The 18,202-nt window shown below is 39.5% G+C and overlaps 1 protein-coding gene across 7 annotated transcripts in view; it reads right to left on the bottom strand.

Annotated features, from left to right (window-relative positions):
- The window catches only part of POGZ (pogo transposable element derived with ZNF domain), a 48,097-nt gene that overhangs the window by 29,454 nt on the left and 441 nt on the right, over positions 1-18,202 (bottom strand). For 2 of the 7 annotated variants that reach the window (XM_030846461.3, XM_030846460.3), the window contains exons 2-3: positions 1,279-1,403; positions 136-294 (exon numbers count right to left, since the gene is read on the bottom strand). In XM_030846461.3, coding sequence (XP_030702321.1) covers positions 136-294; positions 1,279-1,402 — 283 coding nt within the window. In that variant the 5' untranslated portion in view covers position 1,403. Of the gene's footprint in view, positions 1-135; positions 295-1,278; positions 1,404-15,254; positions 15,381-17,367; positions 17,845-18,202 lie in introns of those variants that run through there. The other 5 variants (XM_030846464.3, XM_030846463.3, XM_060299425.1 and 2 more) reach the window with 4 other exon arrangements.

The following is an 18,202-nucleotide window of genomic DNA, read 5'->3' as shown; positions in this document are numbered from 1 at the left end:
ATCAGGACTAAACTCACTCCAACACCAGCAGAACCACATCAGTACCTAAAACTGAACAGGTACAGCTGTTCCTAAGACCTTTTTTAGTCTCTCACCCCTCTAGCCCAGGAAGAATTTCCCAATAATCCCACTTACCATTGTTGTTGGCAATTAGTGTGACAAGAGTCTTCTTTGTACTGTCGCTGTTCTGTGCCCCGCTGCTACTAACGGTGGTGGATGTAGAGAGGTGCCCAGCAACAGAAGCATGGGCAGCGATGGGCACTGGAGCCGAGACAGGCTGCTGGCTCACAGAAACTGTGGGGAAGGGGAGGCACAGTCACTTGGAGACAGGGACAGATGACACTAAAGGATACTGTTCTAATCTTCCCTTTTCATCTTACTGTGGGTCTCTATAGCCAAAAACTTTCCTGCTTTATTCGTAAATCCAACTGTTCATCTGATTTCTCCTATGTGTCCCTCACACCACAAATTAGACACAATGCCTTCTTCTTAGCCTCACATTTCCTGGTAAATTAAGTTAGATTATGAGCTCACTGAACCCGGATTTTACTGTTTTGCTTATATAGCACACGCAAACCTCTAGAACTCGAAGGCTTATTATCTCCACTACTGGTATTCATAACCATGCATTAGTAAGCCGTCCACAAGACCCTGAACTGTCCTGTTTCAGCCCAAACCAATGCCATCTTCAGTTCTCAAGGCAGGAAAGATAAAAAAATTAAAAGAGCAACAGATACAATTTAGAGGGGAAAAGAACTACCACTCAGTTTCTGAATTCAGGGCAATCTAGAATTTGACCCTGCAACATCACCTTTTTGAAAGAGAAGCTAACAAGCCTAAGTTTGTAAACTGTCCATGGAGGCAGACACGAAGCGAATTCTGCTCAGCTCACAAAGGAAACCAAGTTCAAGTAAAACAAACAAAAAATCCCCCAAGACTATGGGAACCTGTTTTTGACTGGGTATATAAATGAGCACTGACACACACCTTTGCATTCTTGTTCATACATCATTTGGTAAGAGGATTGCTTATGTGTTTGATAAACATTGGTTAATCCAATTCTCAATGTTTTCAATTTATTAAATGTGTTTCTAGCTTTATGTACAAGGAAACCAAAGCACTTACAGACCAGAGCATAGCGGAAAAAGGTAGCACCAGTGCCACAGTGAAGCAACCCTGGATTCTTGAAGTCTTCTTGCACCTCACACTTTCTTAACAAAAATGCCATTCAATTCAGTCAATATAACAATGATCTAAGAGCAAAAGAACTTTTGTTACCTGTAGTAGTTTTATCCACTGAATTATAATCCTCAACTACAGAATCCTCAATGACATCACTGATTTTCTGCCATGGCTCCAACTCCTCCTCCTCACATTCCATAAAGAGGTCGGTGTCCGCCATGCTATAAGAAAAAGAAGATTGAATAAGATATTGACCTCAGAATGGGAGAAATAGTTTTATATAAAATATGGAATCAGATTCCTGAATCTATTGGTAACCTATTCCCTTGTGCTCCCTCTACCATTTCCCCTAACCTCCCCCCATTTCCAAGGTTCCAGAAGTATAACTTTTATTCTTGAAAAAAAAAAAATTAATGTGGAAGAGTCCACAGCAAATTATTTAATAATTAGGGTTATGAAAATTTAATCTATAATACCCAGGGCTGGGATTAGGGTGAGGCGAATCATGCAAGTGGAGGGTCAGATCCTGCTTTATTTAAAATTGATATTTTGCTCATTATGAAATTTTTTGCATTAATATTGAGCTTTCAAAAATGATACATTTGCTGTTTGAGGAAAGTACCCTAGGAACTTGTTTGGAAAACCGGGAATTTTTGAAGAAAGCGCTAACCATTCTGTCTCTAGACTGCTGTTCTACTGATTCTGGACTTGAGCTGCAACATTTCCAGCCTCCAGCCAACCCTGCTTGCTTCAGACTGGCCCCCACAATCCTAATTGGCAAGAGCCAGTTCCTTAATATCTATCCTGTTGTTACTGTTCTGAACTCAGTGGTTTTTGTATACTGATAGACTCCTTGGTTTGTCTCAAGTCTGAAGTCAAGGGGAGATTCTGTCAGCAACCAAGACCTCTCTGTTCAGTCCTTAACGGGTTTTTCCTCAATTGCATGGCTTGTCCCTATATTTGTGCTACTAAATGTATAAAGGTATATAGTTATACCACCCTCTAAATTTTCTCCAATCATTTAATATATTGTGCAATGTAAAATACATTGCATCCTTAAAGCTGTCTGTCCATTTATCTTTATTTCAAGAATCTGAACAAAGGGCCAGGATATACTTGAGCTCTGTGTTTGGTGAAATTTAAATGTAAATAAAATAAAAATAATAGCATAAAAATGATAACATTAAAATAGTATTTTATCTTGATTACTGAGCTTTTTTGCACTTAAGTGAGAACCTCACTTGTCACAATCTAATTCCAACCCTGCTACTACCTTAAACTCCACCATGATTTTGGGAGTCAGGCTTTAATTTGAAAACACTGCTTAAGTTACATTCATCTTTATAATACAAATAAAGAGTTATTATTACTATGCTGCTCTCCAGTATTAGTTGACTAAAAGTCAATTTCTTTGTCTTGGAATGGAAGTAGCATTACTGCTCAATGTTCAAACAAAACTTTTAAGGCAAGGACTCTCGGTGCCCTTAGTATCGCAGAAATTTTTTCACCACACCCCGAAAGCAAAACCAAAACAAAACAACCAACCTAACCTTTGTGTTTAAATAGTTAGGTCCCTATAATTTGATAGTATTACTTTGCAAGATGCCCAACAGATGGCGTTGTCCCCTTGAAAATTTAAAATATTCCAGCAATGCCGCAGTAAGTTGGCTAGTCAAGTGCCCAGTTTTTTTTGTTTTTTTTTTTAACATCTTTATTGGGGTATAATTGCTTTACAGTGGTGTGTTAGTTTCTGCTTTATAACAAAGTGAATCAGTTATACATATACATATGTTCCCATATCTCTTCCCTCTTGCATCTCCCTCCCTCCCACCCTCCCTATCCTACCCCTCCAGGCGGTCACAAAGCACCAAGCTGATATGCCTGTGCTATGCGGCTGCTTCCCACTAGCTATCTACCTTACGTTTGGTAGTGTATATATGTCCATGCCACTCTCTCGCTTTGTCACAGCTCCCCCTCCCCCTCCCCATATCCTCAAGTCCGTTCTCCAGTAGGTCTGTGTCTTTATTCCTGTCTTACCCCTAGATTCTTCATGACATTTTTTCCCCTTAAATTCCATATATATGTGTTAGCATACAGTATTTGTCTTTCTCTTTCTGACTTACTTCACTCTGTATGACAGACTCTAGGTCTATCCACCTCATTACAAATAGCTCAATTTCGTTTCTTTTTATGGCTGAGTAATATTCCATTGTATATCAGAACTACAATGAGATATCATCTCACACCAGTCAGAATGGCCATCATCAAAAAATCTAGAAACAATAAATGCTGGAGAGGGTGTGGAGAAAAGGGAACACTCCTGCACTGCTGGTGGGAATGTGAATTGGTACAGCCACTATGGAGAACAGTATGGAGGTTCCTTAAAAAACTACAAAAAGAACTACCATATGACCCAGCAATCCCACTACTGGGCATATACCCTGAGAAAACCATAAATCAAATAGAGTCATGTACCAAAATGTTCATTGCAGCTCTATTTACAATAGCCCAGAGATGGAAACAACCTAAGTGCCCATCATCGGATGAATGGATAAAGAAGATGTGCCCACAGTTTTAATGGGTAAAGTGCTTCATTTGATTCTAACTGGTCTCTAATATTCTATTTTAATTATTTCTGTGTTCCCAAACCAAAATCACAAAGGAAAGAAGGTATGAGCAGGGTAAGAAAAAGCTCTAAAGTGTCAACTTAAATTTTCTTAGTTTTGTATTTAATTTACATATACAAAAGACAATGCTAGCCAGAAATCGAATTAAAAAGAAGCCAAATCCATATCAAAGGCATTCTTTGAGTCAAGACTACACAACACACTTTTGTATTTTCCAGTCTAGTTCCACTGAAAGAGGTAACATTCTAAACAACTCTTTTCTAACTGCTTAATTTTATACTATTGTTCTTTGTTTGCTGTGTAACTTTCTTAGAGCCCACAGCCAACAGACAATTAATGCATACTATCAAACATCCAGCAGAATGAATATAAACTGTGGATAACCTCTACAGACGGTTTTCAAGGACCTTCTTTTAGCTGTGACCAGCTGCAAGAAAACTCTCCATACATACGCTGAGCAATCTGTAGAAAACTTTCCTTGGGAATAAGCAGAGCTATCTGAATGCAAATTGTGGTTTTCAGTGTCATGCTTATGGATATTTTAATAGCACATCCACAGGCTGGTCTTTTACCTCAACTATTTATAGTATCATAAAAGACTGAGTTCACGTCTTATCCTGTCAAACAATGAAGACTAATAAAAATAATGAAAGATTCTTCCATCTGACGGGAGTCAAATTATATTATTCCTACCATGAACAAGGTATTCTAAGAAACAGAGTGGAAAAGGCAGATGTGAAACGATGGCAAAGAAGAATGTTTATGTCCTAACTACTTTTGACCAAGTGAGAAAGAAAAATAACTCCTCAGATATAAGCTCTGCCAAGACAACCAATGTAAATTAAAAGATTCAAAATGGAAAGAAAATTACACTTAGAAAATATTTTTCAAGGTTTTTACAATGGAGAAGACAGTTAACCAACAAGGTCTGACAACTCGGAAAATAATAAATCTGCTGACTGAGCATATTTTATGACTCACAGCAAAACATCTCTGAAAGACACTGAAACCAAGTTTTCCAAACAGTCCTTATTTCTGATCTAGCCTCTTCTATCGCAGAATGTGATCATTCCTTTCATTTCAGCACCTATAGCTCAGGGTCAAAAAATTAACTCTGTTGAAAAGATGGGCCATACCACAATAGAGGTATCAACCTGAATTAAATTCCTTATAAACTTTAAAATTAAAAAATGCAAATTTAGCACCCTTCAGTAGTTTTCCAGCTGTCAAAAAGGAATCTTCATTAATATAATGAAATGCTATATTTAATATCTCTACCACGATGCTCAAGGAACACCATCTTTCTCTGCGGTATTCCAAGTGATCCATGGCCTATAACCACCTTTCAACTATATTTGATCAAAGAAGACAGGAATTACTAAATAGGTAAATCTTCCCCAACTATCAGTCTACTCATGTTTAACTTCTTTCTACACCAAACCTTCAACTTAATTTCTCACAAGAAAAAGAAAAATCTGGAATTTTCCCCTCTCTACCGTATTATTTTGCTATAAAGGATAAATGTACTCATAGGCTTGGAATACATCTCACATGCAAAAACAGTGACTTCCCTGGTGGTCCAGTGGTTAAGAATCCGCCTGCCAATGCAGGGGACACGGGTTCGAGTCCTGGTCCAGGAAGATCCCACATGCCGCGGATCAACTAAGCCTGTGCGCCTCAACTACTGAGCCTGCGCTCTAGAACCCATGAGCCACAACTACTGAGCCCACGTGCCACAACTACTGAAGCCCGTGTACCTAAAGCCCGTGCTCCGCAACAAGGAAGCCACCGCAATGAGGAGCCCACGCACTGCAATGAAGAGTAGCTCCTGCTCACAGCAACTAGAGAAAGCCTGCACGCAGCAACGAAGACCCAACACAGCCAAAAATAAAATGAATAAAATAAATAAATTTATTAAAAAAAAAAAAGAATCCACCTTCCAATGTAGGGGACGCAGGTTCGATTCCTGGTTAGGGTACTAAGATCCCACATGCCACAAGGCAACTAAGCCCTCAGCTGCAACTACTAAGCCCTCATGCTCTACAGCCCATGCACCACAACTACTGAGGCTGCACACTCTAGAGCCCGCACACCACAACTAGACAGAAACTTGCAGGCCACAAGGAAAGATCCCATGAACCGCAACTAAGACCAGATGCAGCCAAATAAATAAATAACAAAACCAAAAACCTTACATTGAACTTCAATCCTTACTCAGTTTTGGGACATTTTCATTTCTTCTGAAAAAGTGCCAGGTAAAAACCTGAATTCCAGAAATTAAAAGCCAGCACATAGGGAACACCATGCTACATCAAGAGGAAAACTTGCACAGGTAGTAAATTTGAGAATCATATACTGTAACCAAGTAAAGGGGCAAACTTTCATCATATTACAACTATGAATCTCTGAATCAAGACTGTAGTGATTCCTTTTCTGCTATTCCTAAAATGAGATATCAATTTTAATTATATACAAGAGTAGGTAATTCCCTGGCAGTCCAGTGGTTAGGACTCCATGCTTCCACTTCAGGGGGCCTGGGTTTGATCCTTGATTGGGGCCAAAAAAAAAAAATTATATACAAGAGTAGACATGGGGATTCCCAGGTGGCGCAGTGGTTGAGAGTCCACCTGCCGATGCAGGGGACACGGGTTCGTGCCCCGGTCCGGGAAGATCCTGCATGCCGCGAAGTGGCTGGGCCCGTGAGCCATGGCCACTGAGCTTGCGCGTCCAGAGCCTGTGCTCCGCCGCGGCAAAGGCCACAACAGTGAGAGGCCCGCATACCGCAAAAAAAAAAAAAAAAAAAAAAAGAGTAGACATGTATCCATCACCCAGCTTCAAAAATTATCAACCAATCTTGTTTCATCTATGCCCTCTCTTCTTCATATTATTTTGAAACTAATCTCTAATATCATATTTATAAATATTTTATTATGTAGCTCTAAAAGATAAGGACTTGAAAAGATCATGTACCAAAAAAAAGAAAAATCATAGAGAATTCCTTGGTCAGCCAGTGGTTAGGACGCAGCGCTTTCACTGCTGGGGCTGGGTCTGATCCCTGGTTGGGGAACTGAGATCCCGCAAGCTGCATGGCCAAATTTTAAAATAAATAAATAAATCATAGTACCATTAATATGCCTAAAAGATTTATAGTCTCAATATCAAATATCTAGTCAACACTGAAATCTCAAATTCTCTCAAACGCCGCATTTCTTTTAAAATTTATTTTATATTGGAATATAGCTAATATACAATACTGTGTTAGTTTCAGGTGTACAGCAGTGGTTCAGTTATACATATTCATATATCCATTTTTTTTCAGATTCTTTTCCCATATAGGTTATTACAGAATACTGAGTAGAGTTTCCTGTGCTATATAGTAGGTCTTTGTTGATTATCTGTTTTATATATAGTAGTGTGTATATGTTAATCCCAAACTCCTAATTTATCCCTCCCCCTACCTTTCCCCTTTGGTAACCATAAATTTGTTCTTGAAGTCTGTGAGTCCACTTCTGTTTTGTAAGTAAGTTCATTTGTATCCTTTTTTAGATTCCACAAATAAGTGATATCACATATTTGTCTTTCTCTGACTTACTTCACTTAGTATGATAATCTCTAGGTCCATGCATGTTGGTGCAAATGGCATTATTTCATTCTTTTTTATGGCTGAGTAATATTCCATTGTATATATTTACCACATCTTCTTTACCCATTCCTCTGTTGATAGACATTTAGGTTGCTTCGATGTCTTAAATAACATATTTCTTAAAGTTTGTTTGGTTCAGATTCAAATAAGGTCCACATATTATGATTATTTGGTAAGTTTCTTAGGTCTCTTTTTTTTTTTTTTTTTTTTGCGGTACGCGGGCCTCTCACTGTTGTGGCCTGTCCCGTTGTGGAGCACAGGCTCCAGATGCGCAGGCTCAGTGGCCATGGCTCACGGGCCCAGCCGCTCCGTGGCATGTGGGATCTTCCCGGACCGGGGCATGAACCTGTGTTCCCTGCATTGGCAGGTGGACTCTCAACCACTGCACCACCAGGGAAGCCCAGGTCTCTTTTAATTTATAGATCTTCCTTCATCTTTTTCCCCCCACCTTGTAATTTATCTGTTGAAGAACCAGGTCACCTCTTGCAATTTCTACAGTCTGGATATTGTTGATTACATACACATGGCATTTAATATATGCCTCTGGCCTCTGTATATCCTGAAATTGATAGCTGGATCTACAGACATGATTAGATACAGGTTTAACATTTTTTTCCCCCAAGACTACTCACAAGGGCAGGATTTTCTTCCAACAGGAATCCTTCTATCCAGGCTCAATGCCTTGATCTAGTCATTCTAAATCTATCATTCCCTTTTCATTTATTAACTGAAACACCTTGATTTAAAAAAAAAAACAAAACATATCTACTATTTGGTTACCCAGTGGTGCAGTTCATATAGTAAAAGTCTCGACTCTTTCCATCTTGCTTCTTTCCCTTTATTTACCAGTTTTCAAAATAATGATCTGTTTTACTAGCACTTCCTCAAAGTGACCAATGAGCTTGTTCTTTTTTAAAAAATTAATTAATTAATTTTATTTTTGGCTATGTTGGGTCTTTGTTGCTACACGCAGGCTTTCTCTAGTTGCGGTGAGCCGGGGCTACTCTTCGTTGCGGTGCATGGACTTTTTGCGGTGGCTTCTCTTGTTGCAGAGCACAGGCTCTGGATGCACAGGCTTCAGCAGCTGTGGCATGCAGGCTCAGTAGTTGTGGCTCGTGGACTCTAGAGCGCAGGCTCAGCAGTTGTGGCAGACGGGCTTAGTTGCTCCGTGGCATGTGGGATCCTCCTGGACCAGGGCTCGAACCCGTGTCCCCTGCATTGGCAGGCGGATTCTTAACCACTGCGCCACCAGGGAAGTCCAATAAGCTTGTTCTTAAACTATCATTATATCACATCATATGACACATCAATTTAAACATATTTGATATGTTTTGATCCACTGCAGTTATCCTTATTGATACTCAAAGTGTCCTATTTTGGCTACTGGGAACTTCTCAGTTAGCTCCTGAGTCCTTCTGACACAACCCTTGTGTTTGATAAAATCCTGGCTGTAAGTTTCAGGCTCATCTCATACATTCTTGCCCCAGACCTAGAATCAGCCATTTCTCTAAGGAGCCCTGATTCCTTTCAGTGTGGAATGATATTCCAAGATCGCAGTCTAGATGCTAGTGACTTCTCTGCTCATTAAAAAAAAAAAAAAAAAATTATTTGGCTGCGTCGGGTCTTAGTTGCAGCACGCGGGATCTTTCGTTGCAGCGCGTGGGCTTCTCTCTAGTTGCGGCGTGAGGGCTCTAGAGTGTGTGGGCTCAGTAGTTGAGGCACAAGGGCTCTCTAGCTGTGATGCACGCAGGCTCTAGAGTGCACAGGCTTAGCTGCTCTGCAGCATGTGGGATCTTAGTTCCCGGACCAGGGATCGAACCCACGTCCCATGCATTGGAAGGCGGACTCTTAACCACTGGACCACAGGGATGTCCCTCTGCTCATTTTAAACATAAAATTATCTCCATATCAACCCCCAACTATTAGTCAGCTACCTTCAATTTCGCTTCTATGTCATTTGGCAGAAAAATTCCAAATCTACAAGTAAGACTTGTCTTAGAAACTTAAAACAAACTTCTATTTTCTCCTGAGATTCTTACTGGAGATGTTTCAATCTTTTAAACTTTACTAACTAATTCTCATTACTTCCACTCTTTTTCCAACCTTTCCCTATAAATTCTATATGCAGAATTTACATATAGTTAAAAAAATTTTTTTAAGATCAAAGATTAACAAAGAGGACACAGCATGTAGTTTAACCAAGCCCTTTAGCAAGTAACTTTTTTTGAGGCTGCCTTCATTACCTTAACATAATCATCTATGTTTTGTTGCATTTTTCAGTAGTTTGTTCATTTTTTATTACTGAGTAGTGCTCCATTTATGGATAAACTATCCATCCACATGTTGACAGATAGTTGTTTTCAATTTTTCAGCTATTATGAATAAACCTGCTATGAACATTTGGGCACAAGTCTTTGTATGTGCATATGTTTTCATTATTTTGGATAAATAACTAGGAGAGGAATTTCTGGGCCACAGGATAAGTGTATGTTTAACTTCCAAAGAAATGGCGAATTTTCCAAACACTAGCCTAAGTAGCTTCTGACTTACCCAATTTACAAGTCCTGCAGAGATAGTCTTGTAACTTACTATCTATCTATTTATTGCCATGCCACAGGGCATGCAAGATCTTAGTTCCCTGACCAGGGATCGAATCCACGCCCCCTGCATTGGAAGCATGGAGTCTTAACCACTGGACTGGCAGGGAAGTCACCGTAACATACTTTATAATGTGGGGTTGCTTAGCTCCTATGACTCTTAGTTTGGGGCCCTCAGCTGATACTCTGAAACAACAGGAACATTCATATTTAACTAACATATAAGATACTCAATTCAACATTCTTCCCTTAACTACTAGACTGAAATATTTGAGAGGACAGGAACCATGTCTTTCTTATTTATTAAACTGAAGTACAACTGATTTACAATGTTGTGTCAGTAAAGTGATTCAGTTATACATACATATATATAAAATATATATGGATGTAATATACATATGTATAATATATATATATATTCTTTTTCAGATTCTTTTCCCTTACAGGTTATTACAAAATATTGAATATAGTCCCCAGTAACTATTTTTTTAAAGACTGTCTTTTCTTGAATGCCAAGATATAAACAGATCACCTCAAAAATATCAAATTTATCAACTACTCCTAACAAAAACTTTACCCATAACACACAGCTAATAAGGTTCTTTTCCAAGCAAACTGGGAGATGGGAGGGGGATGAGATAAAGCAAAAGACCTACACCTTACAAATGAAGAGCTCATTTCTAGCTTCAATAAAATTTCCAATAGAGCTAAAAAATGTCATCATATTCCAGTGTTCTCCAACATATACTAAGCACAGTCCAAGCTGTGCAGCATATCTGCAGAAGGGAACTGTGTTCAAAGTCTGTACATAGGTTATATAAAGGGAAACCTAGATCATTAAGCAATCCACATATGCCAGTGGCTTTTATCCAACTCAGTAATACTCAAACAGGAATAATCTGCCCCCAGAAGACATATGGCAATGTCTAGAGACATTTTTGGTAGTCATAACTAGGGGTGGGGTTGGGGAAGGGTGCTACTGGCATCTATCTAGTGGCAAGTGGCCAGGGGTGCTACTAAACATCCTACAATGCACGAGACAGACGGGGACATATCTGGCACAAAATGTTAATAGTGCCAAGATTGAGAAACCCTGATCAAACTGAATCCATGTTCTGAAGGGGAAAATTTTTTAAAAAATCATCCCACGTTCTATGCATAAAGAACTCTCATTTCTTTTTTTTTAAATTGAAATATAGTTGACTTACAATGTTATGTTAATTTTCTCATTTCTTTTTAAAATAATTTATCCTCTCTGCAACAGAAAAGATGAGAACAAGATCCCTATGAATTGTTCAAAGGGTTACATCTTAACACAGTAAAAACATTTTTATAAAACTCATATACATCTAGTTTGTTTCACCCTATAATGATCTACCTGTGAAACTTGTTCCTGCCTAGGTACGTAATTTCTCCTTATAAAACTTTAGCATTATGATGTTAGTTCTGTAAATTTATGGTTACTATCAGTATTAACTGGTAAATAATCTTGGTGAAAATAATTTCCCAAAGTCCCAAAATCTCCATTTCTAAAATTTCTGGTTTTCACCCCTTTACTATTCCTCTGTGGGTTGCTTTTGCTAAATATATCAGCTCTTATTGCCTCTTCAACTTTCCAATCATTTTCTCAGAGGGCAGTGAACCAAAATGACACGATGCAAACTTCTTTCTGTGGTCCTTCTCAAAGTCCTATTGTTATGCTTAAACTTAAAATTACGGAAGTAGCTCTATGTCTCAAAGCCAAAAGTTATGACAGTAATAAGTTTAAACAGAAAAATGTTAGCCAATAATACAAACTCTGTCATCAGCTGTTTGGTCTGTGGCTTATTCTTTTGTAAACAAACAAAAGCTATTGACAATAATGTTTAACCTGAATCAAACCAAGCACTTAAATTTAACTTACAGTTTTTAGGAAATACAGCAGTAGAGGAATAAGTTAAGTAGCACCTCAAGGAAATAATGAGATAAATCCAAAAAGTGGGACATTTTAAAAGGAAATAAGACAAGTGCAGAATATGGAATATTTTATAAAACTACTAACACAGTTTAAAAATGTCAATCTCACACACACATGTATATATACATGCATGCCCACACACAGAGTGAGAAGACTAAACCAGACTGAAAGAAACTAAAGCGATGTAACAAAATGCAACATGTAAACCTTTACTGGATTCTGGTTCATAAAAAAGCTATAAATGACATATTGGGGAGAACCGGAACATTTGAATATAGACTAGATACAAGACGATATTTGGAAATTATTTTTAATTTTCTTAGAAAGAATAGTGGTATTAGAGTTATGTAGGAGAACGTATTTATTCTTAGCAAATGCATGAAATGTTCAGTGGAAGTATCATGACTGTGACTTTCAGGTGGTTCAGCAAATATATATTTTGGCGTTTTCTTACAGACATCAAATATGCCAACATGAAAAATGGTTGTGTCGGGACTTCCCTGGTGGGGCTGTGGTTAAGAATCCGCCTGCCAATCCAGGGGATGTGGGCTCGAGCCCTGGTCCGGAAAGATCCCACATGCCGCGGAGCAACTAAGCCTGTGTACTACAACTACTGAGCCTGTGCTCTAGAGCCTACGAGCCCTAAGTACTGAAGCCCGTGCGCCTAGAGCCTGTGCTCCACAACAAGAGACGCCCCCGCTCCGCAGTGAAGAGTAGCTCCCGCTCACCACAACTAGAGAAAGCCCGCACGCAGCAATGAAGACCCAACGCAGCCAAAAATAAATAAATGGATAAATTTATGAAAAAAAAATCGTTGTGTCTAGGTGGTGGGTTCATTGTAGATACTCCTTGTAGTATTCTTTCACCTTTTTTACACGCATGAAATTTTCTTAAAATAAAAAGTTGGGGGGATCAGAGGAACAAGGTCTGGGAATCTAACATAAAATATGGTGGCTATAGTTGATAACACTATAATTGATATTTGCTAAAAGAGTAGAATGTTCACATACACACAAGATAAATATGTGAGGTGATGGATGTGTTAATTAACTGAATGGGGGGGAATCCTTTCACAATATTTATGTATATGAAATCACCATGATGTACAGTTTAACATCATACAATTTTATACGTCAATTACACCTCAATAAAGCTGAAATTTAAAAAAGAAAAGAAAAAAAGTAATGGGGAATAACTACCTACTCATATCGTGGTTGTGATATTTTGTTCTACTATATTCTGCCATTTTCTTTTTGCCATTTACTAAATCAAACTGGTAGCCTCATGGGTTGAATTTTCTGTTAACTTATTCTCATTTCTAGGAGCAATTTTCACATAGATTATATATACACATTTCTAAAGATGTTGCACCATAATTAAATGTTAGAAAAAAATAAATCGAAGTTGAGTTATACAGGTTACCAAGGAGGTACTGTAAGATGAGATGAACACTGCCGTCTTCCATTAATCAACGCATCATGATTATCTGACATCTTGGTAACCTATCTGGTTTCTGTATTTTGTAGCAGTAATTACACTGGTAACGTGATTTTCGTGCACTCAGTAGGTTTTACTCAACACTGCAACTCACACGGGACTATTAGTGATTCCCACAGTCTTTAAGTCTTTGGCATTCATCTTTCCATCCATAATATGGGTGTACCAGATACATACCTTTCTAGCGAGGACTGAATTGTATCTTAAATGCTGGCAAATATGGTAGTCTACCTTATACTCAGGTCCTATAAAATCAGCTAGTCAGTAAAAGCCTACATAACTGAAAAGCAAGATACAAAGAGACTCTTTATACAATCTTATTTAAAAGCAGCAAAAAGAATCCCTCAGTTACAACTGTCAATCTACCTCTGAAGTATTTAATGGGCAGAAATGTCTACCTATCTTCACCTCAAATAAGATTAGGAAAACATGTTTTCTACCAAAACTCTCCAGACAGATTTGGCTCTTGAAGCATTGAATTCCTTTAATTTGTCTGGTTCTTTTATAGCTCTAAAGTAAACTCCAGGAATGAAGAATTCAGTATCTAACATTTTCAATTCACTGCTAGCGCATACCCACTCATACATAAATCAAGATAAAAAGAACATTTGGAACAGAAAAAATGTCTTAAACAACAAATTTAAGAATACCACTCTCTTGCTCCTGAGTTAGAAATAAACAATAATAATCCTCAAAAAAATCTGTATTCAAGTTACTTCAGTTTTTGACTTTAAAAGGGATTAATTCCAGAAAACCTACAGGGCTGAATACTTAGTATGGCTATAAAACTAATTATTGTTAAACTTGTAATAAGAAGCATTTATTTACCCAGTCTTCCGTATGGCCCATTTTGTCCCTCACAGTAACTGCTGTAGAACCTCACATATAATATTCACAATGGGTTCTTAAATAGTCTTAATAATCTGCCTAATATTCTCAAACATAAAATACTTTCCACTTATCTGGCAGCAAATCTCCTATCAAGAAGAACCCAAATATATTCACTATGGGTTCTTTACTAAAACAACAACTGAAGTGAGCAGTTAAGTTTCCTTTTTTTTTTTTTTTCCGCGGTACGTGGGCCTCTCACTGTTGTGGCCTCTCCCGTTGCGGAGCACAGGCTCCGGATGCACAGGCTCAGCGGCCATGGCTCACAGGCCCAGCCGCTCCGCGGCATGTGGGATCCTCCTGGACCGGGGCACGAACCCATGTCCCCTGCACCGGCAGGTGGACTCTCAACCACTGCGCCACCAGGGAAGCCCTAAGTTTCCTATTTTTAAAGGGTACAATATTCAGTTCTTCTCCCAAGAAAAGTTCTTCTTCACTGACAGTTGTATGTTGTCTAAATTCCATTTCTACTCAATTTCATTTAACTCTGCCAAATACTAGTAAAACATTAGTCCTTTCTCCTCCTCTGGAGTTACATGTAAAAATACGTTTTTGTGGATATGGCTTATTATCACAAACCAGATTGCCAAAGAATCTATCAAAGTCTTACCATACTGATATTATGACAAAGACACCACCAGCTCTAGGGTTTGTAATTTAAATCAGAAATCTCCACTTTCAACAAAAAGACATATATGGAGAATAAAGACTGAAACATTATCTGGAATACATTTTATTTTACTATGATCTAATAACAGGCATTATGCACTTTACATTATCACAATTAATTCTCACTATATACCCTAAGTAATACATTTTACAGATAAGGTCAAAACGAAGTTTAGAGAGTTCAAGTAACTTGCCCTAGGTTACAGCTGGTTTGAATCCTGGCTGGGACATTTACTAAGCTTTTTTTGCTCTGGAATTCTTCCCCAAGTCATTGCCTCTTCCATTATTAACTCCAACATTTCTGAATTCTCCGGAAGTTTCTATAGGGAGACAGATTTGGATGATTTAAGGAGAAGGACAGGACAGACCCAGTTTTTGGTCTTGGGACCCCCTTACACTCTTAAAATTATTAAGGATCCCAAAGAGCTTTTTTTTATGTGGACTTTACCTTTTGATATTTACATTAGAAATTAAATCATAAAAAATGTAAATACTTATCAGTATATTCAAAAACAAACCCATTACATGTTAACTTAAATAACATTTTCAATTAAAAATTACTATTTTTCCCCCAAAGAGTGAAATAACGTTGTTTTACATTTTTGCAAATCTTTCATGTCTAGGTTAAGAGTTTGATTCTCATAACTGCTTCTGCATTCAGTCTGTGGTTCTATGTTGTTCTGGTTAAGTATATAACAAAGATCTGCTGTCACACAGATAGAAAAAGGGAAAAGTATTCTAAAAACCTTTTCAGATAGTTTGTATATTGATATAGTACTAAAACTAGACAAATGATAGTTTCTTAAAGGATAACTGCATCTTGGAACCTGAAACCCTATCAATGAATGTTATGTTAAAATCCATTGATGTACCTTAAATTTTGAAATGATTTCTTACTCATGGTGACTTCATGCAATGGTCATTTGGAAAATACAGATTTACTGAACTATGCCTATCTTCCAACTATTGACACATTTCATCATACAATATAAAAAAAACCACAGTCATTAAAACTGACATTATAAGAAAAGTCTTTCAAGTACCAGGAAGTTGTTACGGTTGAGGTATCAACTTTTTAAAAATTCTAATTTTCACTCTCAAATTTTTATCACTGGGAACAAATACTATCGTTTTCCTTGAAGTGACAAGCTCACACTTTTTTCAAGAAAACATCCACAAACACTCAAGTGTCAAAAACTGTAGTTTATCAGTCGTTCTTTCAAGTAACAATGCTGTTCCAGGAAACAAGTAACTCACAACTAAATCTCTGAAGTGCCTTTCCTTATAACAAAGATCTACCTCAGCAGGCGGTGTTAAGTGCTTCAAGCACACTTCCCATTTGGTCATAGACTCTTATAAATTAAAAAGACATGTACTAAAGAGCTGAAATTTAATAAAACTAATTATTTTTACTGCTTCATCAAGGACATTCTCAAGTAAGTATAGAGTTTCCTGCAGTAGTTTTATCAAGTGTTGCTTTTGGATCATAAGTGCAAATGTCAGTGAAAAAGATAAACAGTGTCTCAGTATTATTTTGAAAACAGTTATGACCTCGAAGCTCTCCTGAATGGGCCAGAGGGGATTCCCAGGGGTCAGCAGACCACATTCTGGGAACTGCTTTTCTAGATTATGCCACTGGTTCAAGGTGGGGGTGGAAACTAACAAAATTCTGTTCATCCCAAGAGTCTTCATTCTGTTAGTTCCTTTAGTTTGAGATACATCAGCATAGCTGGTACGTTATAACCGTAATATATGAAAGGGGAAGGAAATCAAGGGCACAGATTGCCACTTAATTGTTCGAAGATTATAGTCTGCGCACCTTCATGCTGGATCAAAAACTCAATATGGTGGTTACCCTAATCAGTCTCAGCTGAAGGATTGCAGATTAAAAATGTAGAGATGATACCCCTCTCCCCATCCCATCCAAAAAAGCTTGGGGATGAGGCCCCCCCAAACCGCACTTTTAGCGATCTGCAAGGTACTTTTTATGCACCCCGAAGTTAAGAACAATTGTGCTAAGTAGTTCAAAGTCCAATTCCCAGTTCCAAAAGCAAGGGGTCTCAAAATTCAATGTCGTTCGCCAAGAAGCAGTCCCCCCCCCCCGGCCCCGCCGTTTCCCTTCATCTAGATGGGAAAATTCCTTTGAAAGTGAAATTGTACTTCTGTGGGGTTTTGAGCTGCGGTGGGAGGTCTCTAAAAGAGTGTAGAGGGCTGGGCCACAGTCTGCAACAGAACGACGGCTGTTCCGATAGGACACCTGTATCTCAATTTCCATCTCGAAAAAGAGATCTGGGCTAAACGACTTACTCTTTCCAGCTCTACCTTTTTCTGAGCTGAAAATATCCAAGACAATGAGAGAAACGTCCAGTATTATTAACAATTTGAGAGAATCCCGCGTCTGACAGAAGAGGAAATCAGGAAAACTCGCAGAATGGAGAGAAAGCAGGTGGATCAACATCACTCCTTTTCAGAAGGTGCTAAGAATCTAGAGAAAATAGTCCCTGGGATAAACATGGCGCCCACCGCGGCAGGATATAACCATACGAAAATAAAGCTTTTTCCGCCACATCCCATTTTATAAATCACGGCGCCACCCCAAAATTTTAGAGCCGGGGGAGGAGACTGTAAACCGCGGTGCACTAAGGCTTCGGGTGTACTATACGACCGAGCGGGGATTACATAACACAAGGGAGAGACTAAGCAATCACTCATTCTCCTCCTCGCGCTCAAAAAGAGCGCCCCACTCGTTCCCCGGCGGGGGTGGCGCGGGGACGGCCGAGCACCATCCCCACCCCCGGGGGACGTCGGCCCACGGCCCCTCCCGCCCACCTCCCCAGCGCGGCCTCGCCCTCCCCTCCCGCCGCGCCCCGCCGTCTCGCCGCCGCCCGCGCCCCCGCCTCTTCCCCAGCGGGCCGCCGCCCGCGCCCGCGCCCGCCCACTCCTCCGAGACGCCTCGCGCCGGGTGTGCGTGTGGACGTCGGGTGTGTGCGGGGCCGTGGACCGCGAGTGCGCGCGCGCGCGCCGCTGCAGGCGCCGGGGGCGGCCGGCAGGCAGACAAGGGCCTGCCCGGCCCGCCGCGCGGCTCCCAGGGCGCACGCACTCACACACGCGCTCGCGCGCCGCACCCCACGCCCGCCGCCGC

Source organism: Globicephala melas, chromosome 1 (assembly GCF_963455315.2).
Source record: "Globicephala melas chromosome 1, mGloMel1.2, whole genome shotgun sequence".
Lineage (NCBI taxonomy): Eukaryota > Metazoa > Chordata > Mammalia > Artiodactyla > Delphinidae > Globicephala > Globicephala melas.
Note: the sequence above shows the minus strand (reverse complement) of the source record. Positions and strands in the feature narration are given on the sequence as shown.